Genomic DNA, 25352 nt, shown 5'->3' on the forward strand with positions numbered 1-25352 from the left:
TCCCGTATGCCTCAAACATTTTCTCATATCTCACTCTATTGTAATTTCATGTTTGTATGATTTGTTATATTTGAGGTAGAATTATTTTTAACTTAAAAAATGTCTTATTGAAAAAGAGTGTGGCAAAGCTTTCAGATACCAGGGAAGACTGAAAATTTACCCTTATGACTAAAATTGGGTGAAACTCTTCATTTAGATAACAGAGAAGTATGTTGCTTAAATGATTAATGTGTAGCCCTTCTTTTCCTCCCGATCTCAAGCATAACGTGCTAATTGCCTCATTGTTGCACAGAATGTAGTGGAAGAATTTTAACTTCAGTTATTGAGTTTTTAAATAAACTCACAGCTGTAAAGTATAACATTTTCTACTCTTATTTATTTATTTATTGCTAGTTATTATAATTATTTTTAAGCTTTTATCAATGTTTCTTTCTACGAAGTCATTAGCTTTTTCCTTGTTTTATAAATCCTTTGTAATAACAAGATTGCTTATAACTAACGAGAAGTCACAGAGATAACTAACTATTCAGACCTGGATGTCCAGTAGCTGGTTCTACTTAGTGAGCAGCATCAGGTAAGGAAGTTAAGTGAATTTAAGAAGTTAAGTGTTGAGTATCAAAATGGCATGAATGAGCGAAGTGTCGATTACAAACAACAGACTAACTTTAAAATAAAAGGTAACTTGCATCGACTTTTGACGAAGTTAACTTAAAAAAATAAAAATCCACTGAATTTTTTCCTTCGTCGAGATTTTGGCTTCAAGTATATATGATTTATGTATTAATACAAACAATTAGGGATTTACCCGCTAGTCTGAGGTGCTAGCAGCATAGGCCTAACTCAGCACACACAGTTGAACAACAGCGGTGTTGTTGCAACTTTGCAACAAACTAAACAATAATGAAAAGTAACTTTTTGGTTGTTTTGTTTGCTGGGTATAACTCACCATCTGAGTGCTTGTTTGTCTGATCACAACCACGTCTGAGTGCGCATATGTCTCAATGTAAATTCATGAATGTGATGGACTCTGTTATAGAGCCTGAGGGCCTCACCTGTGTGATCTTGAAGAGCCTGAGGGCCTCACCTGTGTGATCTTGAAGAGCCTGAGGGCCTCACCTGTGGGATCTTGAAGAGCCTGAGGAGGTTGGCCACCTGGATGGAGGTGACAGAGGATGCTGCGCCCACCACGCCAGAGATCACCTTGTTCCGTATCTCAGGGAACGACCCGTCCCGGCACTTGTACTCCCCGTCGTCTATGTTGCTGATGGAGCCTGTAGGGGGAGCAGGACCAGTGGGAGGAGGAGAAGGGCCAGAGGATGGATAAGGAGGCCCGGGAAGAGGATTGGAAAGGATAGAGGAGGAAAGAGAGACAAAAAACACTTGTTACTTGCCATATAAGATACACCATTTACATATAACAAAAACAATAACTTCTACTACTTTCATTGAAGCCAATGTTTCAAAACAATTATATCTATTCTACAACTTATTGTGACCTGTTATTTGACCCTGAGCGTGGCCTGCTCCTCTCTACTACTGCTACACCTGTCATGTGAAATCAAAACAATTTATAAGGAAACAGAGGTATGCTGGCAGAGTATAGTATTCCTGGTTAATTTGTTGTAAGTAATCAGATGGTGAGGGAGAGAGGGGTGTGACAGTAAGGGAGAGAAGGGTGTGAGAGTGAGGGAGAGAAGGGTGTGAGAGTGAGGGAGAGAAGGGTGTGAGAGTGAGGGAGAGAAGGGTGTGAGAGTGAGGGAGAGAAGGGTGTGAGAGTGAGGGAGAGAAGGGTGTGAGAGTGAGGGAGAGAAGGGTGTGAGAGTAAGGGAGAGAAGGGTGTGAGAGTGAGGGAGAGAAGGGTGTGAGAGTAAGGGAGAGAAGGGTGTGAGAGTAAGGGAGAGAAGGGTGTGAGAGTGAGGGAGAGAAGGGTGTGAGAGTAAGGGAGAGAAGGGTGTGAGAGTGAGGGAGAGAAGGGTGTGAGAGTGAGGATGGGGTGTGAGAGTAAGGGAGAGAAGGGTGTGAGAGTGAGGGAAGAGAAGGGTGTGAGAGTGAGGGATAGAAGGGTGTGAGAGTGAGGGAGAGAAGGGTGTGAGAGTGAGGGAGAGAAGGGTGTGAGAGTGAGGATGGGGTGTGAGAGTGAAGGAGAGAGGGGGACATGAGAGTGAGGGAGAGAGGGGGTGTATTCACCTAGTTGTGCATGCGGGGGTTGAGCTCTGCTGTTTCGGCCCGTCTCTCAACTGTCTATCACTCAACTGTTATTAACTACTAATTTTTTATTTTCCTCTCCCCTCTTCCCCCCCCCCCCACACACACATGAAAGAACCCCATCCCAGATGGTTCTGCTGTGACAAATATAGAGACCTGGTGACAGGTGATGTCATCTGTCACATGAGAGGCAGGAGAGGGTGGAGATTGAAGATTTTGAGTATCAGGGGATCTTGAGAGATATTAGAGCCGAGATGGCAGGGAATGAGATGGAAATCCACCGCAGCATTGGGCCTTACAACTGTAACAAGAAATGACCTGTCCTGGTACACTTCACTAATGAAGAGGCAGTGGTTTACATACTGCAACACAAACATTTACTCAGAGGTAACAAAAACTATTACAACGTATATATATTGACAGATACATGACAAAAGATGAACAGTTAGACCACAGGGTGAGCCGACCTGCCCGACACAACTCTTCCCATTCGAGCGTAGTTACCCACCCCTCCCGTGCTAACCAGCCCACAACTTCCCAGGTCACACCCTCTTCAAATCAGCCTTCCCATCCCTCGCCCCTGCTTATCTCCCCAATAACTCCCCTGTCCCCTTTGACCCCCATTGCATTTAAATCCATCTGCTTCATCCCACATTCCAAGGACCCCATCATCCCCTCAAACCACAAAACCTGCCCAGCCCTCACCCCTCCTTTGCCCCCCTTCTTTAATGTGACCCCCTCCCCATGCTAGGGGGTCACATGGACCCCCCATGGGAGACAGGTGGGACCTGCCCCACCTTTTCCTCTATTTACCTCTTCCCTCCCCCTGCCGCCAATGCCCACACCTCCCCCTGAGTTCCCCACTTACTAATACCACCTCTCTCCCACTCTCACTATCTATGCTCCATCCTCCCCTCTTCCCCCCCACCCCCTATATCACCCCCCCACCCCCTATAACACCCCCCCCCCCAACCTCTCAACCTCTATCTGACTCCCAGCCTCACGCTACCTTTCAACCCTCCTATGCCTCTCAGACCCTCACTAATTTTCAGACCCAGTATGCCCTTCCTACTCCATACCTACCTACCCAGGCCTTACTACCTACCTTCCTAGATGCCCAGACCCCATTCATCTCCCAAGCATCCCTCCAGACCCCATTTACCTCCAGACACCCCCAGATCCCCCAAGCCCCCATTCACTCCCCAGACACCCCAGGTCCCCCCCAGAGAAAGGGTGAACTCTGGTACCAGAGTTTCCAAGAAGAGTTTGAAGGTTTGGTACACCAATGCTGATGGGGTATCTAATAAAGCAGTAGAGATAAAAGAGGTAGTGAGGCAGATCCTGACATAGTTCCAATAGTGGAAACTAAAATATATGGCATGATCTCGAATGCAATCTTTCCAGAGGGCTACCAGGTGATAAGAAAAGAGAGGACACAGAGACAGGGAGGGGGAGTGCCACTCCTAATAAAGCAGAAATGGAAGTTTGAAGACCTGGGAAATCGGGGTACCAATAAGAGCACAAGCTTTATACATGGAACTCTGACAGCAGATGGGAGGAAAATTGTGATCTTGGTAATCTACAATCCCCCTCAAACAGTAGAAGGCCCAGGCAGGAGTATGATGACAACAACAAGGCATGCATAGTTGAACTGCAGAGGGCAGCAACATTAGACAAAAACAAGCTGCTGGTCATTGGGGACCTAAAAAGCAAAGTTAATAGATGTTATAGACAGGAATTTCCTTATAAAACATGTGAAGGAAGACACAAGGTAAAGAGAAAGAGATGCACCGAGCCTATTAGACCTGATTTTCACCCAGAACGTAGAAGACATCGAGAATTTGGAGTATGAAATACCTCTAAGGGCCAGTGACCATTGTGTTCTAGTCTTTGACTACATGATGGGACTCAAACTTGTGACCAAGGGACAAGAGGTCTGGCAAAGGAGAGTTGACTACAGGAAAGGGGATTACAGAAGGATAAGGGACTATCTGGGAGAAGTGCAGTGGGAGGAAAAAAATAGAGGAAAAACAGTCCAAGATATGATGGACCAAGTCATACGGAAATGCCAGGCGGCAGAAGAGAGATTTATACCAAGCGTAAAGGAAAAAAGTAAGAGGGACTATAATAACCCATGGTTTAATAGACAGTGTCAGGAAGTAAATATGGCCAGCAGAAGGGAGTGGAGGAAGTACAGAAGATAAAGGACAGAGACAACAGGATCAGATGCAACAGATCTAGGAACGATTACATTAACATAAGAAGAGCATTGGAAAGAAATTGTGAGAACGAAATTGTGATCAAAGAGAAAAAGCAACCTAAATTACTTTATAACCATATAAGAAAAAAAAATGTCGGTGAACGACCAGGTGACAAGACTAAGGAAAACAGAGGATGCATATACTGAAAGTGACAAGGAGATCTGTGGGGCACTGAATGCCAGTTTCCATGGAGTGTTCACGACCGAACCTGAGCAGTTCCCATTGTTAGAAGAGATTACCCTAGATGAAAGACCTAGATCAGATCAGATCTAGAGGTGACAGCACAGGAGGTAATGAAACAGTTGACAACAGTGGATGAAATTAAAGCGGTTGGACCAGACAAAGTTTCACCGTGGATACTAAAAGAGGCAGCACAGGCCCTCAGCGTGCATCTGGCAAGGATCTTTAATGAATCACTTATGTCAGGAGAATTGCCCAATTGCTGGAAGAGGGCAAATGTTGTACTGATTTTCAACAAAGGTGATAGAGAGGAGGCACTTAACTATAGACCTGTATCACTGACAAGCATCCCCTCTAAAATACTTGAAAGAGTAATTAGGCTAAGACTGGTTGCACACCTAGAGAACATAAGGTTTGTGAACAAACATCAACATGGGTACTGGAGAGGAAAATCTTGCCTAACAAACCTTTTGGAATTCTATTATAAAATAACGAGGATAAGACAGGACAGAGAAGGTTGGGCAGACTTCATATTTCTGGACAGCCAAAAAGCCTTTGATACAGTACCGCACAAGAGACTGCTATTCAAACTCGAGAGGCAGGCGGGGGTGGGGGGTAGGGGGGGGAAAGGCCCTAACATGGATTCGGAACTGCCTAACAGGAAGGAGCCAGAGAGTTCCCGTAAGAGGTGAGAAGTTGGACTGGCAAACAGTAACGAGTGAAGTATCTCAAGGATCGGTGCTGGGATCAATTCTATTTCTGCTGTGAGGAGAAGCAGATTTATTATAGACTGTGGGTTGGTTGGTGTTGTCGTCGTTGATCCTTCTCTACGGACAACCCAACCCACACCTCAGTAGAGTGCTTATACCTCACTAGGAGATCACCCTTGGCACTTCTGGCTCTTGGAGAGGGGCTCAACGTCACACGTTTAGGGGATGCGGCTCTAACACTTAGCCTCGTTGTCACGTGCACACACCCACTCGAGCCGCTGTGACTCCCCACTTTCTCCTTATGAGATATGATCTCCTCAATCCCCTATGACTTACTAGTATTACCTCCTACCCTGCCCACAGCAGTGGTTCCTGGTTCTTTCTCTCTCTCTCTCTTATTCTGTACTATTTCATGGGAAGCCTCACTAGGACAAGGGCAAACACCAGCAAATTGTGATACATTTACTGGACAAAGCACATACACGATACATACACACATATAATAATAATGAATCCTATACTCTATAATATTACAATCAGGTTGCACTCCAACACCATCAGAACTCTATTATCAGCTTATCAAGTGGTATCCTATCTCCTGGTTCACCACCTGATACTATCAACCACCTCAAGTTGATCAAGTCTACAAACACTGTTGCACTATCAGCAAGATAATATATATATAGAAAATCAGCATTTGAATGCAATAACATATATCAGTATAAATGTTCATTGATGCACAACAATGATCAATCGATCACTGTCAGTCCTAGAACGCATACATCTGTAGGTAATCCAGCCTACGACTGTAACTCTAAACTTCAGTATTAAACACTCCTTGACATAAGAATACCAACAATCACTCACCTCTCACTGCGTCTTGCACGCTACTGACAACCAAACACTATCAACTCCCTACAAGTAATCCACCGGAACTTCCCTTCCACCTCTGGAAGTTCACTACCCTAATATCTTTAGGTTCTTCCGGGCTTCACTACCAGGATCCTCTGCAGCTTCTCCAGGCTGCTATCACGAAGTTTCCTTGAGTAACTACGGTGCTTCACCCTTCTGCTAGGTTCCTCCACAGCTCTCTTGGCTGCTACACCATGAAGTTTCCTCGAGCAACTATGGTGCTTCACCACCTCTACAGAAGCAAGTGACACTCTTCTTCACTGCTTCTCACAGCTCGAGGTCCTCGCCTCCACTATCTTGGAGTCTCATCAGCTACTTCATCTGCTGGCTTCGAAGTTCTTAGCAACTTCTTCCCCAAAGACAAACCTGCAACCCATCGACACTCCAATAAAATTGTTTCCCCTTTGACACATAAACAAAAATAATCACACAATATGTTTGCCTCCAACCTCTATCTGTTCTCTACATACAGTGAGAGTGGACTCCCCCGTTTTGGGCGGGTCCATACTCCACCTCGCCTGGCGGCGGTCCTCACTCGCTGGGAGGGTCTTCCTCCGTCAGGAGCCAGGCTCCCTCAGTCGCCCGCCAGCGCTCAGAGGGGATGGACGTCGCTCCGTGTTCCTCCCTCTCCACTCTCTTATTTCAGGCCTTCTGCCTTATTAAAACATGTCTAACTTATAAACAAACATCGCTACTGTCGCTGGGCACACGACCAACTACAAGCAATCACTATGAACTGGCGTATATCGTGCTTACCACAGATCGTCTGGTCGAGGGCGCTTCTTCCTCTGACGAGGCTTGGTCAGGGCGCTCCACGGCCCACAATAATGCCTCCGGGCGGCTTAATATTCACTAATTATCGCCCACGACTTGAGACCACACGTCCCCAGCTCGATTCCACAGCCGGTACGTCTGCACACTTCTCTTCTCTTCGAGATATATCACTAGGGGTTCCCTTCTGACGGGAGCTCAACGGAGCGCGGCTTTTCCCCTGCGATGTCTGGCCTCAAGTGAGGTCAAGGTCCTCCGGAAGCGAGCCTCACGCCTCCAGCAAAATGTCCACATCTCCTAGCCAGTCATTTATCTATTTTCTTCTTTATTGCCCATAATCTCAAACTGTTATACATATCCAAGCAACTTTTTTACATATGCGTTATCACCTCAATATTTGCTAGACCTTCTAATCAGGTCAGGCTTGATGAATAACTCTCAAGGAGGGAGACTCGTTTCTCCTGCAGGCTGAGATCATAACACTCCCCTCCCCTTATTTTGAGAGTTATTACAGTGGCAAAGCTCGGGATAATACATCCGCCACCACACTGTCTCGTTCTTCACCCGATATACTCTCTTAGGAGTCTACAATTAGTTCGTTGCTCCTTGCAACATCTGGCTCACAACTCGCCAGAAACATGATCTTCTCACAAACGATCTGACTTCTCTGGCACCTCTTGGCTAGGCTGTCCTCCATGGACGCCTGCACTCCATCGGTCCACTCTACTTATTGTCTCCACCCACCGTTTCCTCGTCTTCTTCTCTTCTCGTCCAGAGTCAGACATCTACTGTCTGTACCTCCTCTGTCGTCTTCACACTTCCATCTACTGCCATTATACTTTCGTCTCCTGTCATCATACTTCACTTCCTCGTCTTCACCGACGATTCTCCCTTTCGTCTCCTCATTTATCCGAGACCTCATCCTGTTTGACTTCCATCGAGTCCTCGGCTTTCTTCTATTCCTCCATGATTGTATCGTCATCCTCTTCTCACACTTCTCACCTTTATACAACTCCATTTCTTCTCCTTCAACTCTTCTTCGTTCCCTAAAAGTTTTTTCAAGCACTGTACTACACTCAACAGCACTCGACCGTGCATGTCGCTCTACCTCTCCTAGAGTGCTCGTAAGCATTACTCCACACATGCTGTCTCTTCTCCTTTCATTTTCCCGGCTATTACTCTTCTTCACTATCTCTCCTCCACGTTGTCTGTGAAACACGTCAACTCTCGACATCTCAAACAACTTAACTCCACTATCCACATGCTTCTGTGCTCGTGGACAACGTGACGCTCTACTCCCGTCCTCAGTATGTCCACATCTTTCCTCATTCCTACTCAGCACAGTTGCATTCACCTTCCGACCCTCAATTTCAGCAGTCTGGGCTTTACTCTGGTCAACTCTCTCCACAGTATTCTTCTTCGGCTGGGCCATCTTCACTTTTGACCTCACCGAGACTTTATTTTCCTGGGCTGGACCTTCATCAAACAGCCATGATATATCTACATCGATATCTTCCACCGGTTTAATCGACACTGTCTCACCTTCTCCAGTGTCTTCCTCGTCGGCCACCTCTGCCTTCGTCACTACCGAGACAGGGTACTCAATGGCTTGGCGGTCTCCTGACGCATTTCCTCGGATGTCAGTCAGGTTCACACTCTCAGGTGTCCCACCCGTGCCGTGGCCTTCTGGGCACTCCTCTGGCACAGTCTCCGCTACGACTCTCGGCAACACCTTTGTCCCGCACAAGTCATTCCCCAGGATCACTTGGACTCCTGGAATAGGTATGTCGGGGCACACTCCCAACATCACCTCCGCCGACACATATTCCGACCTTAGCTGGACAGTACATACGGGCATGTCACTCTCAGACAATAACCCATATACTCTCATCTTACTCCTGCCAGCTAACCGTCGATCATTCCCAATCAGGCTTCTCGTAATCAAGCTCTGATTAGCTCCGGTATCCCTTAAGATACCAACTTCTACTTCAGGTTGGCCTCCAATACTGATCCAACCTTTACTCATGAACGGCCTATACCTCTCGTTCACTAAGTTCGCTCTCTGTGGTTTGTCTCGGAACACATTAGTATATTTACCTCGGGGGTCACACATGGCCAGGGTCACAACTCTCTTGCCCTGCCTACAGTCTCGCATCACGTGACCCAATCCGTTACAATTGTAACACCTCACCTGGGAAAAGTCTCTTCTATATGTACCAGAGTAGCTCTGACTCTGCCCACTCGTATTGGAGTTCCTCGGGCCAGACGTACTACTAGTACTCTGTGGAGCTTTACTGGACTCTTGATTCCCTGGATAACGATTAGTTTCTCGTTTAGCTCCTCCATCCTCACTTTCAGACGAAGTGCGCGACCTACTCTTCTGAGTTTTAGGGTACTTACTTTTGTCTGCCCATTTATCAAAATTTTTCTCACCCCAGACTCTTCTGGGTCTTTCATAATCTCTTCCTCCCCAGACTCCATTGGATCTGCCATTGCTGCGTCTCGCCTCGCTTCTCACTCTGTTCTCCCTCAAGCTCTTGTATGCTTCAGTAATCATATCCGCCCTATCTGCGGCATCTTTCACCTCCTTTATCCCTGCTTCTTGGATCTTGAACTTTGTTTCGGGATGCATCATCTCAAAGAACTTCTCCATGACCATCAGTTGCTTCAAGTCAGCGTAAGATCCAACTCTAGCAGCCTCAATCTTCTTCTGGAATCGTCTTTCCAGATCCCTTGCTGTCTCAGCAAACGTACATGCTCCAACTTTGATCATCTCTCTGAAGCGCTTCCTATAAGCTTCTGGGGTTAACTGAAACGAGCGCAATATGCTGCTCTTTACCGTGGCATAATCCTGGCACTCTTCCAGTGACAATTGGGTGTATGCCTCCCTGGCTGCACCGGTCAATCTTAACTGGACCAGCTGGGCCCATTCCTCCTGTGGCCACTCCTTGATGCTGGCTACTTTTTCAAAGTGCTCGAAAAAGCTCTCTGCCTCTTCGGGAACAAACAAGGGAATGTCCTTCTCCCTAACCCTAACATCTGGTGGGTGTGATACCTGGGTGGTGCTCTCTGGCAACCCATGTTCAATCCTTTGCTCAGCCAAGGTTCTGTTCGCTTCTATCTGCATTTGTTTTGTTCTCTCTTTTTCTTTTTCGACCTGGGCTTTTTCTTTTTCTTGTTCCAACTCCAGTTCCCTTACTCTGGTTTTCTCTTTTTCTACTTCCAGTCTGGTTTTCTCTTTTTCTACCTCCAGTCTGGTTTTCTCTTTTTCTATTTCCAGTCTGGTTTTCTCCTTTATCTGGAGTTCTAATTTCATCTTTTCCAGCTGGAACTGTCTCTCCTTGTCCTCACGCTGTTGCTGCATCTGGAGCTCTAACTGGAATCTCTCCAAGCTCCTATTCCGGCTGCTCCTGCTACTGCGGCTACTCTTGCTGCTCCTACTCGATCCCTGGGATCTCACTTCATCCTGCCCATCATCCTCCTTTCCACTTTCAGCTCCTTTTTGGGCTCCTTGCTCTGCCGCTTCACTTCTGGGTCTTAACTGCCTCAGGATCTCATCCTTCATCCCAGCTACTTTAGATGCTTTCAACCTAATGCCACATTTTTCTGCTATTTGTTTCAATTGATCCCTCGTGCATCCTTCTAAGTCCTCAGGCTTGCCTGACTCCACAAACGCTTGCACCTTATCCATCTTGTCCTGTGAGTCTTCCCAAGAGAGAGAATATACACCTGCGGTCACACAGTTTATCTATTTCAGCAAGGGTGTACAAATCCACTCTTGGACAGGGTGTGGGTGTGTCAGTTCACTATCCCTGACACAGGCCCCCAATTTATTATAGACTGTGGGTTGGTTGGTGTTGTCGTCGTTGATCCTTCTCTACGGACAACCCAACCCACAGTCTATAATAAATTGAGTGTTATGATCTCAGCCTACAGGAGAAACGAGTCTCCCTCCTTGAGAGTTATTCATCAAGCCTGACCTGATTAAAAGGTCTAGCAAATATTGAGGTGATAACGCATATGTAAAATAGTTGCTTGGATATGTATAACAGTTTGAGATTATGTGCAATGAAGAAGAAAATAGATAAATGACTGGCTAGGAGATGTGGACATTTTGCTGGAGGCGTGAGGCTCGTTTCCAGAGGACCTTGACCTCACTTGAGTGCCAGACATCGCAGGGGGAAGCCGCGCTCCGTTTGAGCTCCCGTCAGAAGGGAACCCTTAGTGATATATCTCTAAGAGAAGAGAAGTGTGCAGACGTGCCAGCTGTGGAATTGAGCTGAGAACGTTGTGGTCTCAAGTCTTGGACGGCGAGGAGAGTTTAATTAGCTGCTCAGAGGCATTTTCGTGGGCTGTGTGGAGCGCCCTGACCAGACGCCGTCAGAGGGAAAGCGCCCTCGACCTTATAATCTGTGGTAAGCACGATATACGCCAGTTCATAGTGATTGCTTGTAGTTGGTCGTGTGCCCAGCGACAGTAGCGATGTTTATTTATAAGTTAGACATGTTTTAATAAGGCAGAAGGCCTGAAATAAGAGAGTGGAGAGGGAGGAACACAGAGCGACGTCCGTCCCCTCTGAGCGCTGGCGGGCGACTGAGGGAGCCTGGCTCCTGACGGCGAAGGACCCTCCCAGCGTGAGTGAGGACCGCCGCCGGGCGAGGTGGAGTATGGACCCGCCCAAAGCGGGGAAGTCCACTCTCACTGTATGTAGAGGACAGATAGAGATTTGAGGCAAACATATTGTGTGATTATTTTTGTTTGTGTTAAAGGGGAAACATTTTATTGGAGTGTCGATGGGTTGCAGGTTTGTCTTTGGGGAAGAAGTTGCTGAGAACTTCGAAGCCAGCACAGAGGGAGTAGCTGATGAGACTCCAAGGTAGTGAAGGAGAGGACCTCGAGCTGTGAGGAGAAGCAGTGAAGAGGAGTGTCACGTGCTTCTGTAGAGGTGGTGTAGCAGCCAAGAGAGCTGTGGAGGAACCTAGCAGAAGGGTGAAGCACCGTAGTTACTCAAGGAAACTTCATGATAACAGCCTGGAGGAGCTGCAGAGGATCCTGGTAGTGAAGCCCGGAAGAACCTAAAGATATTAGGGTAGTGAACTTCCAGAGGTGGAAGGGAAGTACTGGTGGATTACTTGTAGGGAGTTGATAGTGTTTGGTTGTCAGTAGCGTGCAAGACGCAGTGAGAGGTGAGTGATTGTTGGTATTCTGATGTCAAGGAGTGTTTTACACTGAATTTTTGAGTTACAGTCGTAGACTGGATTACCTACAGATGTATGCGTTCTAGGACTGATATTGATCGATTAATCATTGTTGTGTATCAATGAACATTTATACTGATATGTTATTGCATTCAAATACTGATTTTCTTTGTACACATTTATAGATACATATATATATATATTCTCTTGCTGATGGTGCAACAGTGTATGTAGACTTGATCAGCTTGAGGAGGTTGATAGTATCAGGTGGTGAACCAGGAGATAGGATACCACTTGATAAGCTGATGATAGAGTTCTGATGGTGTTGGAGTGCAACCTGATTGTAATATTATAGAGTATAGGATTCATTATTATTATATGTGTGTATGTATTGTGTATGTGCTTTGTCCAGTAAATGTATCACAATTTGCTGGTGTTTGCCCTTGTCCTAGTGAGGCTTCCCAGGAGGTAGTAAAGAAGGAGAGAGAAAGAGAGAAAGAACCAAGAACCACTGCTGTGGACAGGGTAGGAGATAATACTAGTAAGTCATAGGGGATTGAGGAGATCATATCTCATAAGGAGAGAGTGGGGAGTCACAGCGTCTTGAGTGGGTGTGTGCACGTGACAACGAGGCTAAGTGTTGGAGCCGCATCCCCTAAACGTGTGACGTTGAGCCCCTCTCCAAGAGCCAGAAGCGCCAAGGGTGATCTCCTAGTATAAGCACTCTACCGAGTTGTGGGTTGGGTTGTCCATAGAGAAGGATCAACGACGACAACACCAACCAACCCACAGCCTATAATATATTCAAACTCGAGAGGCAGGCGGGGGTGGGGGGTAGGGGGGGGGAAAGGCCCTAACATGGATTCGGAACTGCCTAACAGGAAGGAGCCAGAGAGTTCCCGTAAGAGGTGAGAAGTCGGACTGGCAAACAGTAACGAGTGAAGTATCTCAAGGATCGGTGCTGGGATCAATTCTATTTCTAAAATAACTTAACGACATGTTTGCAGGAGTAGAGTCCTACATGTCGATGTTCTCAGATGACGCAAAGTTGATGAAAAGAGTTGTGACAAATGAAGATTGTTGGATCCTCCAAGAGGACTTGAACAGGTTGCAGAGATGGTCAGAGAAATTGCTACTAGAGTTCAACACAAGCAAATGTAAAGTTATAGAGATGGGACTAGGTGATAGGAGACCAAAGGGACAGTACATAATGAAGGGGACCTGCCTACCTGTGACGTTTCGAGAAAGAGACCTGAGAGTGGACGTAACACCTAATATATCTCCTGAGGCACATATAAATAGGATAACGACAGCAGCGTACTCTACACTGGCAAAAGTTAGAACATCATTCAGGAAACCCAAGTAAGGAGCATTTAGGGAGCTTTACACTGCCTATGTGAGGCCAGTCTTAGAGTAAGCCGCCTCATAATGGAGTCCCCATCTGAAGAAGCATATAAGGAAACTGGAAAAGGTTCAGATGTTTGCAACGAAACTCGTCCTAGCGTTACGAGGGATGGGATATGAAGAGCCCCTTTAGCAACTGAGCGTTACGACACTAGAAACGAAAATGGAGTGGGGGGACATGATAGGTACGTTTAAAATACTCAGGGGAATTGATAGAATGGACATAGACGAAAAGTTCACACAGAATAGTAGCAGAACGAGGGGACATGGGAGGAAGCTGGAAACTCAGATGAGTCACAGAGATGTTAGGAAGTTTTCTTTTAGCGTGAGAGTAGTGGGAAAATGGAATGCACTTAAGGAACAGGTTGTGGGAACAAATTCGATTCATAATTTTAAAACCAGGTTTGATAGGGAAATAGGACCGGAGTCATTGCTGTAAACAACCCATGGTTCGAAAGGCGGGATCCAAGAGTCAATGCTCGATCCTGCAGACACAAATTGGTGAGTTCAAATAGGTGAGTACACACACACACACACACACACACACACACACACACACACACACACACACACACACACACACACACACACACACACGTACGTCAAAGTAGTAGACAAATGGAATGCATTAGGAAATGATATGATGGAGGCTGACTCCATATAAGGTTTCAAGTGTAGATATGATAGAGCCCAGTTGGCTCAGGAACCTGTACATTAGTTGATTGACAGTTGAGAAGCGGGACCAAAGAGCCAGAGCTCAACCCGTTCTCGCAAATTCGTAAAGTCAATATTGACTTATTAAATAAGTGCATAGGTGACATATTAAACATAATAAATACCATTAAAAAGCTTCATAGAAAACACAGACCTTACCTAACCTTGTTAGTATCTTAAGATAAGTATCTTATAGCTTCGTAATTACAATTGTTACTTAACCTATTATAGGTATAGGTTAAGTAATAATTGTAATTACGAAGCAATAAGATGCTTATCTTAACATACTAAGAAGGTTAGGTAAGGTCGGTGTTTTCTATGAAGCTTTTCAAGGTAAACTAAAATATTCACAGTAAATTAGCATGCCACATATGCACGTATTTAATAAGTCAATATTGACTATATGAAAGTGCGAGAACGGGTTGCAGAGCTCAATCCCCGCAAGCACAACTAGGTAAGTACAACTAGGTAAGCGTACACACGCACACACACACACACACACACAAACACACACACACACACACACACCACACACACACACACACACACACACACACACACACACACACACACACACACACACACAATATTGACAATATTGCAGATGACGCAAAATTAATGAGAAGAGTTGTGACAGACGAGGATTGTAGGATCCTCCAAGAGGACTTAAACAGGCTGTAGAGATGGTCAGGGAAATGGCTACTGGAGTTTAACACCAGTAAATGTAAAGTTATGGAAATGGGATCAGGTGACAGGAGACCAAAGGGACAGTACACAATGATGTTAGGAAGTTTTCTTTTAGCGTGAGAGTAGTAGAAAAATGGAATGCACTTGGGGAACAGGTTGTGGAAGCAAATACTATTCATACTTTTAAAACTAGGTATGATAGGGAAATGGGACAGGAGTCATTGCTGTAAACAACCGATAGCTAGAAAGGCGGGATCCAAGAGTCAATGCTCGATCCTGCAAGCACATATAGGTGAGTACATATAGGTGAGTACACACACACAAACACACACACACACACTGTGTGAAAAATAAAGAGACCGAACATCAGATTATCATCCAAAGGGAGGGTGGGAATGGAAGGAAATGCCTCTGTACCTGAAACATTTGCGGACATACTGAAAAAGAGCTCAGAAGCTATGGACACAGTGAGGGAGGTAGCCATGCAAGCAGCCACCTTACAGGAAGCAGCAAGGTGCACCACTCAGCTGCTGGAGAGAAAAAGACTAGTGGTAGTTAGAGGCATCAAAGAACAGGAAGGATCCAACAGGAAAAAATGGAATAGCAAGGATAGAGAGGCAGTACAGGGGATACTGAAGGGGTTACAGATGGAAGGGGCTGAACGAAACATTGAGAAGGTTTTCAGGTTGGGTTGGTACAACAAGGACAGAAACCGGCTTGTAAAGGTGGTGTTTACAAACGAAACCACGAAGGAGAATATTCTCGAAAGGAAGAGTCGACTGCAGCATGTGGAGGGATACAAGAAAGTATTCCTGCAGAGGGACAGGACGAAGGAGGAGAGAGCCAGGGCAGCAGAGGCAAGGAGGAAGCGCAGGGAGAGAGGAGCAAACCAGGAAATCACAGCCCCCAACACAACAGTCCTAGAGACAAGAGGCGAACCCAAAACCAGCATCCCAGTAACACCAGAGGGGAGGGCAACACCACCACCCCCCTCTGCATAGAAACCCCCCCTTCCCCTCACCCTACCTGCACCCACCCAACCCTCCCTCCCCTCCACCCCATTCTTACCCTGTCACCCCTTCCCCATTCCCATCATGTCCCCCCTCTCACCTTTCCCCCCCTCTCACCTTTCCCCCCCCTCTCCCCCCTCCCCCTTCATCCCATACCCTCCCAATCCCTCCTTCCCCCTCAATCCGTATCTTCCATGTCCACCCTATCTCCTTAACCCACACCCTACCTGTCCCCCCTTCCCTGAAACCCCCACCCCTCACCCCAAACTCCTCTGAGACCCTGCAAACCACCTCACAGATCTTCTCACCCACAGAAAAGCTTCCCACACCAGCAGAATTCTCGCCAAGAAAGGGACAAGAAAATGAACTGAAGAAAGTGAGCTTCAAGGCAATGTACACTAACATAGATGGGATTACAAATAAAACAAGTGAACTCGGAGAATGGGCACTAGAAGAAAACCCAGACATAATAGCACTCACAGAAACAAAGCTAACAAACACCATAACAAACCCAGTGTTTCCACAGGGCTACTATGTAGTGAGGAAAGAGAGAGAAGGGAGAGGAGGAGGTGGTGTAGCTTTGCTACTAAGAGAAGGTTGGAGTTTCGAAGAGATGGTATTTCAGAACTGTGAAGGTTTCAGTGACTACATATCAGGCACCATAGGAACTGGAGGACAGAAAATTTTAGTAGTAGTCATATATAACCCCCCACCAAATGACAGACGACCCAGACAGGAATATGATAGAAACAACTTGGCCACCATCAATATAATAGAGAGAGCAGCTTCTGTGGCTAGCAGGAACGGATCCAGGCTACTAATCATGGAAGATTTCAACCATGGGAAGATAGATTAGGGGAACAGAGACCCACATGGAGGCCCAGACACATGGAGAGCTAAGCTGCTGGACGTGGCAACAAGAAACTTTCTAAGTCAACACGTCAAGGGACCGACAAGAACGAGAGGAGGGGATGAACCAGCCTTGCTTGATCTGATATTTAACCTAAATGAGTCAGATATAAGGGAAGTTAAGTTGGAAGCCCCCTTGGGAATGAGTGATCATAGTGTATTGAGCTTTGAGTACCTGGTTGAGCTAGGAATTATCACCCCCAAAAAAGAACTGGGAAACAAAGGGCAGGCGTACCGAAAGGAAAACTATGAGGAGATGAATAAATTCCTATGGGATATACATTGGGACACAGAACTCGGAACCAAGTCCGTACAAGATATGATGGACTATGTCACCCAAAAATGTCAGGAGGATATAAGCAGGTTTGTCCCAGCCCGACAGGAAAAAAACAGAGAAGCAAAGGAAGAATCCATGGTTTAATAGGGAATGTATGAAAGCAAAGGAGCTGAACAAAAGGGCATGGAGGAACTTCCGTAATAACAGAAAACCAGAAAGTAGAGAGAGATACCAGAGAACCAGGAACGAGTATGTTAGTGTGAGAAGAGCAGCTGAGAAAAGGTATGAAAATGATATAGCTAATAAAGCCAAGACCGAACCAAAGCTACTGCACAGTCACATTAGGAGGAAGACAACAGTGAAGGAACAGGTGATGAAACTTAGGGTGGGCGAGGACAGGTACACAGCGAATGACAAAGAGGTGTGTGAAGAACTCAACAAAAGGTTCCAGGAGGTCTTTACAATAGAACAGGGAGAGGTCACGGCGCTAGGAGAGGTGGCAGCAAACCAGGTGACCTTGGAAAGGTTCGAAATTACAAGAGATGAGGTCAAGAAGCACCTATTGGAGCTGGATGTGAGAAAAGCGGTTGGGTCAGATGGAATCTCACCATGGGTATTGAAAGAGTGTGCAGGAGCACTTTGCTTGCCACTCTCCATAGTGTATAGTAGGTCACTGGAAACAGGAGACCTACCAGAAATATGGAAGACTGCTAATATTGTACTAATATTTAAAAAGGGTGACAGACAAGAGGCACTGAACTACAGGCCAGTGTCCTTAACTTGTATACCATGCAAGGTGATGGAGAAGATTGTGAGAAAAAACCTAGTAACACATCTGGAGAGAAGAGACTTTGTGACAACCCATCAACATGGGCTCAGGGAGGGATAAATCTTGCCTTACAGGCTTGATAGAATTCTACGATCAGGTGACAAAGGTTAAGCAAGAAAGAGAAGGATGGGCGGACTGCATTTTTTTGGACTGTCGGAAAGCCTTTGACACAGTACCCCATAAAAGCTTGATGCATAAGCTGGAGAAACAGGCAGGAGTAACTGGTAGGGTGCTCCAGTGGATAAGGGAGTACCTAAGCCATAGGAACCAGAGAGTTATAGTGAGGGGTGAGACCTCAGAATGGCGTGAAGTCATCAGTGGAGTCCCACAGGGCTCTGTGCTTGGACCTATCCTGTTTCTGATATACGTAAATGATCTCCCAGAGGGTATAGACTCATTCCTCTCAATGTTTGCTGACGACGCCAAAATTTTGAGAAGGATTAAGACAGAGGAGGACAGCTTGAGGCTTCAAGAAGACCTGGACTAGCTGCAGGAATGGTCGAACAAATGGCTGTTAGAGTTTTACCCAAGCAAATGTAATGTAATGAAGATAGGGGTAGGAAGCAGGAGACCAAATACAAGGTATCACTTGGGAGATGAAATACTTCAAGAGTCAGAGAGAAAGACCTGGGGGTTGATATCACGTCAGACCTGTCCACTGAAGCTCATATCAAGAGGACAACATCAGCAGCATATGCCAGGTTGGCTAACATAAGAACGGCCTTTAGAAACTTGTGTAAGGAATCTTTCAGAGCATTATATACCACATATGTCAGACCAATCCTGGAGTATGCAGCTCCAGCATGGAGTCCATATCTAGTCAAGCATAAGACTAAACTGGAAATGGTTCAAAGGTTTGCCACCAGACTAGTACCTGAGCTGAGAGGTATGAGCTACGAGGAGAGACTACGGGAATTGAACCTCACTTCGTTGGAAGACAGAAGAGTTAGGGGGGACATGATCACCACATTCAAGATTCTCAAGGGAATCGACAGGGTTGATAAAGACAGGCTATTTAACATAAGGGGCACATGCAATAGGGGACACAGGTGGAAACTGAGTGCCCAAATGAGCCACAGAGATATTAGAAAGAACTTTTATAGTGTCAGAGTGGTTGACAAATGGAATGCATTAGGAAGTAATGTGGTGGAGGCTGACTCCATACACAGTTTCAAGTGTAGATATGATAGAGGCCAATAGGCTCAGGAACCTGTACACCTGTTGTTTGACGGTTGAGGGGCGGGACCAATGAGCCAGAGCTCAACCCCCGCAAGCACAACTAGATGAGTACTGTGTGGTGGGAAAAAAATAGTTAGTGTAGTTAGTAAACAGTTGATTGACAGTTGACAGGCGGGCCGAAAGAGCAAAGCTCAACCCCCGCAAATACAACTAGGTGAATACACACACACACACACACACACAGAGGAAGCAGCCAGTAACAGCTGTCTAACTCCCAAGTACCTATTTACTGCTAGGTAACAGGAGTATCGGGGTGAAAGAAACTCTGCCCATCTGTTTCCACCGGCGCCGGGAATCGAACCCCGGACCACAGGATTACGTATTCAGTGTGCTGTCCACTCTGCCACCAGGGCTCTGGAGGCTCATACTTAGGCTTAAGAGTGAGAGAGGGGAGTGAGAGTTAAGGAGAGAGGACCGTGAGAGTGGCAAAAAAAAAGGAATAAGAATAAAAAAAAAATAGAGTAGTGTGAAGTGCGCCAGAAACGAACAGTTTGGATTTGTTTGTCCTTCCAACTCACAGGAAGATCAGAGATGTCAGTAAAAATGTCAGCACTCCCTTCACCTCCTTCTGACTCTTGGGAAGCCGACCTCTTTTGGATTAACAAGAGTCAGCTTCATCAACAGCCATTTTCTAGCGTCCTCTGAATTTAGACAGTGTAGTAAAAAACATTTTCCACCCTCAGGGGAGCCAAGTGTACAGTTCTTGGGTCATCTTTAGCTCCAGCAGGTTCTGTAGTGAGCTGTCCAGCCGCGTCCCCGTCCCGGTAAGCTCAGTGAGTAACCGGACCGAACAAACCTGACACCCAACAACTAGAGAGTATATATGCTACCAGTCACTCAGCTTTACCTCGGGAACCCTCACTAATGTGTTTATGTAATGTCACCTCCATCATCCACTCACCGAAATAATGACGTAAATATTAAATATAGTTATTAAATAAAGTCAGTAGTTCAATACATATATATACATATAATATATATTCTACCTTCTTAGTTAGATCAGCTGGCAGGCGTACACGATCCCAATTTTATACTCTGTGCCACCGAGTGGGCCTCTCGTGCAGGCCCATCACCTCAACCACCATCCTCAAAAGCCCACAAGCAATCCAGCTGGGATGGCCCCATTGTAGACCAAGTTGCTGCAGAGTACCTGGGTGCTGCAACAACACATCACGACACTGCTCGCCTCACAGCAGTAGCAGCCCCACATGCAGGGGATTTCCTTTTAGAAACCCCAATGTCGGCAACTGACACACATCTCACCACATGCTGTGGTGTGAGAATTGCTGCAGCAATTGCTGTGGCCCTCCGCCTTGCTGCCCCAATCCACACCAATTGGATTTTTTTTAAATAAAGAAAACACTCGTCCTCTTAGGCAACTCGGGCCTTAGTAAGGCCGAGAAGAGCTTTTATCTTTTACTTTTAATTGATTTTTTTTTGTCTTTGTGCTCATACTCCTCAGTTCAGGTACTAGTCTGGTGGCAAACCTTTGAACCTTCTCCAGTTTAGTCTTATGCTTGACTAATATGGACACCATGCTGGAGCCGCATACTCTAGGATTGATCTGACCTATGAGGTATACAAAGTTCTGAATGATTCCGTACACAAGTTTCTAAAGGCCGTTCTTATGTTGGCCAACCTGACATATTCCGCTGATGTTATCCTCTTGATGTGGGCTTCAGGGGACAGGTCTGGCGTGACGTCAACCCCAGGTCTTTCTCTCTCTTTGACTCTTGAAGTATTTCATCTCCCAAATGATACCTTGTATCTGGTCTCCTGCTCCCTACACCTATCTTCATTACATTACATTTGCTTGGGTAAAACTCTAACATTTGTTCGACCATGCCTTCCCTTTGTCCAGGTCTTCTTGAAGCCTCAAACTGTCCTCCTCTGTCTTAATCCTTCACATAATTTTGGCGTCGTCAGCAAACATTGAGAGGAATGGGTCTATACCCTCTGGGAGATCATTTACGTATATCAAAAACAGGATAGGTCCGAGTACAGAGCCTTGTGGGATCCCACTGGTGATTTCACGCCAATCTGAGGTCTCACCCCTCACTGTAACTCTCTGCTTCCTATTACTTAGGTACTCCCTTATTCACAGGAACACCCTACCAGTTACTCCTGCCTGTTTCTTCAGCTTATGCATCAGCCTCTTATGGGGTACTGTGTCAAAGGCTCTCCGACAGTCCAAGAAAATGCAGTCTGCTCATCCTTCTCTTTCTTGCTTAATCTTTGTCACCTGATCGTAGAATTCTATTAAGCCTGTAAGGCAAGATTTACTCTCCCTGAACCCATGTTGGCGATTTGTCACAAAGTCCCTTCTCTCCAGATGTGTTACTAGGTTTTTTCTCACAATCTTCTCCATCACCTTGCATGGAATACAAGTTAAGAACACTGGCCTGTAGTTCAGTGCCTCTTGTCTGTCACCCTTTTTGTATATTGGGACCACATTAACCATCTTCCATATTTCTGGTAGGTCTCCTGTCTCCAGTGACGTACTATACACTATGGAGAGTGGCAAGCTGAGTGCTTCTGCACACTTTTTCAATACCCATGGTGAGATTCCGACTGGCCCAACAGCTTTTCTCACGTCCAGATTAGACGTGAGAAAAGTCCAGAGTGGCGTGTGTGTAAGAGTGAGAAGAGAAAGAGTTCAGAGAACGTGGGGTATGGGAGAGAGAGACGGGGTAGATATTAGGGCGGGAGTGGTGGTGGGGGTGGAAGAGGGTGGTGGGGGTGGGGAGAGGGGGTAAAAAGTGTGGTCTCATAGAGAAGGAAGCTAGAAGCACACACATTTGTGATATAGTGGTCATGAAGGGGTGGATAGTGGTGATGGTGGTAGGGTCACCAGTGGTGGTGATAGTGGTGGTAGGCGAGAGGGAGGGGGTAGAAAGGTATAGATGGAAGCAGAGGCCTGCTACAGTGGTGGTGATGGTGGTTACAGTGACACTACAGATGGGAGTGTTGGAGGGTGGTGATAATGGTGGCCACGGCGATGATTGTCGTGACGCCAGTACTACAGGGGGACTGGGAAAGTGGGGATGGTATTAGGAGCCATATATGAGGTGCCTGAGTAAAGAAGGGAAGTGGAGGCCGCTCTGTTGACTGCAATAACAACAGTAGCTGTGGTGTTAGAGAAGGTTCAGCAGTGGCGGGAGAGAGAGAGAGAGAGAGAGAGAGAGAGGGAGGGGGGGGGGAGGGGAAGTGACCCTTCCATCAGTAAGAATTGTCACAAGCTCTAAGAGCTAACCCGCTCCGTATTTCCAGTTCAAAAGTCAAAGAACTCGACTCTGAGAAAGTTTTGCGGCCGCCAGCGAACCCTAACTCATAAGTCTGGAGGTCGTAGGTCTGGCAACTCCTGCCACACGTGGCAACTTCGTCTGGAACAAAAACACACACAAAAACACTTATCGGGAAAGCTACTGCAGACGAAAGTTAGACTGGAAGAAAATGGAGATAAAACTTATAATGGTAACAAAGAATTGTCTGAAGGACTCTTGGGAACGCAACTTAATAACAAACAAAACCCATTCTGGAAATTTACTTAAGCGAAAACTTAAATTGGAACAATAACAGTCTTTCCTTCGAAGGAAATTCTAAATAAGAGCTGGTGGACTAAGTCAGGTGAAGGAAGACACCTTGTGACGAGAGCACAGAGTGCTAAGCCTCACCAACCACCTGGCACTCTCCACAACACACAACACGTCTGTAACAGTACAATCAGTGAACAATCAACTCACACACATATATATAGAACGTGGCAACGTTGCGGCTCATCCTGACACTGAATTTATCAATAAATCACAAAACCTGCACTTCTTACCTCAATTATTTTTGTAAATAATTTACGGGCTTGGAAACTCCGCAACAGAAGTTATTCTTATAAACAATCTCGTAAGTGTTTTGAAGCTCATAAACTGCTTAATAAACGTAAACAAAGCTCTATGTTTGAAGGAAGATGTACAGGTTTCGTTAGTGGTTCCTTATTAAATCGTGACGAAACATTTGACCACATTTAGAATGCACTCTTAAGTGGCCGAGTGTACTCAGAGTGCGTCTATAAAAAAAGACAATATTGGGGAAGAGAAACACGATGTTGAACAAGACATTTCCTTAACGCAACATATGGAAACGAGTCGGTTCTTGAGTGGATGTTCTTGACGTGTGGTTCTTGAGTGGTGGGTATTGACGTGTGGTTCTTGAGTGGTTATCCTTGACGTGTGGTTCTTGAGTGGTGGTCTTGACGTGTGGTTCTTGAGTGGTGGGTCTTGACGTGTGGTTCTTGAGTGGTGGGTCTTGACGTGTGGTTCTTGAGTGATGGGTCTTGACGTGTGGTTCTTGAGTGGTTGTCCTTGACGTGTGGTTCTTGAGTGGTGGTCCTGACGTGTGGTTCTTGAGTAGTGGGTCCTGACGTGTGGTTCTTGAGTGGTGGTCTTGATGTGTGGTTCTTGAGTGGTGGTCCTGACGTGTGGTTCTTGAGTGGTGGTCTTGACGTGTGGTTCTTGAGTTGTGGTCCTGACGTGTGGTTCTTGAGTGGTGGGTCTTGACGTGTGGTTCTTGAGTGTTGGTATTGACGTTTGGTTCTTGAGTGGTGGTCCTGACGTGTGGTTCTTGAGTGGTGGGTCCTGACGTGTGGTTCTTGAGTGGTGGTCCTGACGTGTGGTTCTTTAGTGGTGGTCCTGACGTGTGGTTCTTGAGTGGTGGTCTTGACGTGTGGTTCTTGAGTGGTGGTCCTGACGTGTGGTTCTTGAGTGGTGGTCTTGACGTGTGGTTCTTGAGTGGTGGTCTTGACGTGTGGTTCTTGGGTGGTGGTCCTGACGTGTGGTTCTTGAGTAGTGGTCTTGACGTGTGGTTCTTGAGTGGTGGTCTTGACGTGTGGTTCTTGAGTGGTGGTCCTGACGTGTGGTTCTTGAGTGGTGGTCCTGACGTGTGGTTCTTGAGTGGTGGTCCTGACGTGTGGTTCTTCAGTGGTGGTCTTGACGTGTGGTTCTTGAGTGGTGGGTCTTGACTTGTGGTTCTTGAGTGGTGGGTCTTGACGTGTGGTTCTTGAGTGATGGTCCTGACGTGTGGTTCTTGAGTGGTTGGTATTGACGTGTGGTTCTTGAGTGGTGGGTCCTGACGTGTGGTTCTTGAGTGGTGGGTCCTGACGTGTGGTTCTTGAGTGGTGGGTCCTGACGTGTGGTTCTTGAGTGGTGGGTCCTGACGTGTGGTTCTTGAGTGGTGGTCTTGACGTGTGGTTCTTGAGTGGTGGTCTTGACGTGTGGTTCTTGAGTGGTGGTCCTGACGTGTGGTTCTTGAGTGGTGGTCCTGACGTGTGGTTCTTGAGTGGTGGTCCTGACGTGTGGTTCTTCAGTGGTGGTCTTGATGAGTGGTTCTTGAGTGGTGGTCTTGACGTGTGGTTCTTGAGTGGTGGGTCTTGACGTGTGGTTCTTGAGTGGTGGGTCTTGACGTGTGGTTCTTGAGTGGTGGTCCTGACGTGTGGTTCTTGAGTGGTGGTCCTGACGTGTGGTTCTTGAGTGGTTGGTCCTGACGTGTGGTTCTTGAGTGGTGGGTCCTGACGTGTGGTTCTTGAGTGGTGGGTCTTGACGTGTGGTTCTTGAGTGGTGGGTCTTGACGTGTGGTTCTTGAGTGGTGGGTCTTGACGTGTGGTTCTTGAGTGGTGGTCCTGACGTGTGGTTCTTGAGTGGTTGGTCCCTCCCAAACATTTTCGCGTTATCTAAACGTGCTATAAAAGACCATTTCATTGTTTTGGGCTCGTTTTAAATTACGTTTAATATACGTGTTTTGAGAATTTGTAAAGACGAATATAAAACATGAGGTCTTAACGTTTTAATAAAACGTGATTTAAATGTTATGATATAACGTTTAGGAGCAAAGGATTTTAAAACGGTAATTTGAATTATTAATTATTGCAATTATTAGGAATAATTATCTTTTCTGCCTTTAAAATGATAGAGAGAGAGAGAGTAGTGGCGGGCGGCGTCACCCCACGCCCACCGTCACCCCACGCCCACACGCACCCCACGCCCACAGCTTCACACGC

The 25352-nt window shown here is 46.3% G+C and overlaps 1 protein-coding gene across 1 annotated transcript in view; it reads right to left on the reverse strand.

Moving 5' to 3' along the window:
- Positions 1–25352, reverse strand: part of LOC123757792 (metabotropic glutamate receptor 6-like) — a 636685-nt gene that overhangs the window by 311643 nt on the left and 299690 nt on the right. The window contains exon 2 of the mRNA XM_069338962.1: positions 1117–1271. Within this exon, the coding sequence (XP_069195063.1) occupies positions 1117–1271 (155 nt within the window). The remainder of the gene's footprint in view (positions 1–1116; positions 1272–25352) is intronic.

The sequence above is a fragment of the Procambarus clarkii genome, chromosome 40 (genome assembly GCF_040958095.1).
Source record: "Procambarus clarkii isolate CNS0578487 chromosome 40, FALCON_Pclarkii_2.0, whole genome shotgun sequence".
Lineage (NCBI taxonomy): Eukaryota > Metazoa > Arthropoda > Malacostraca > Decapoda > Cambaridae > Procambarus > Procambarus clarkii.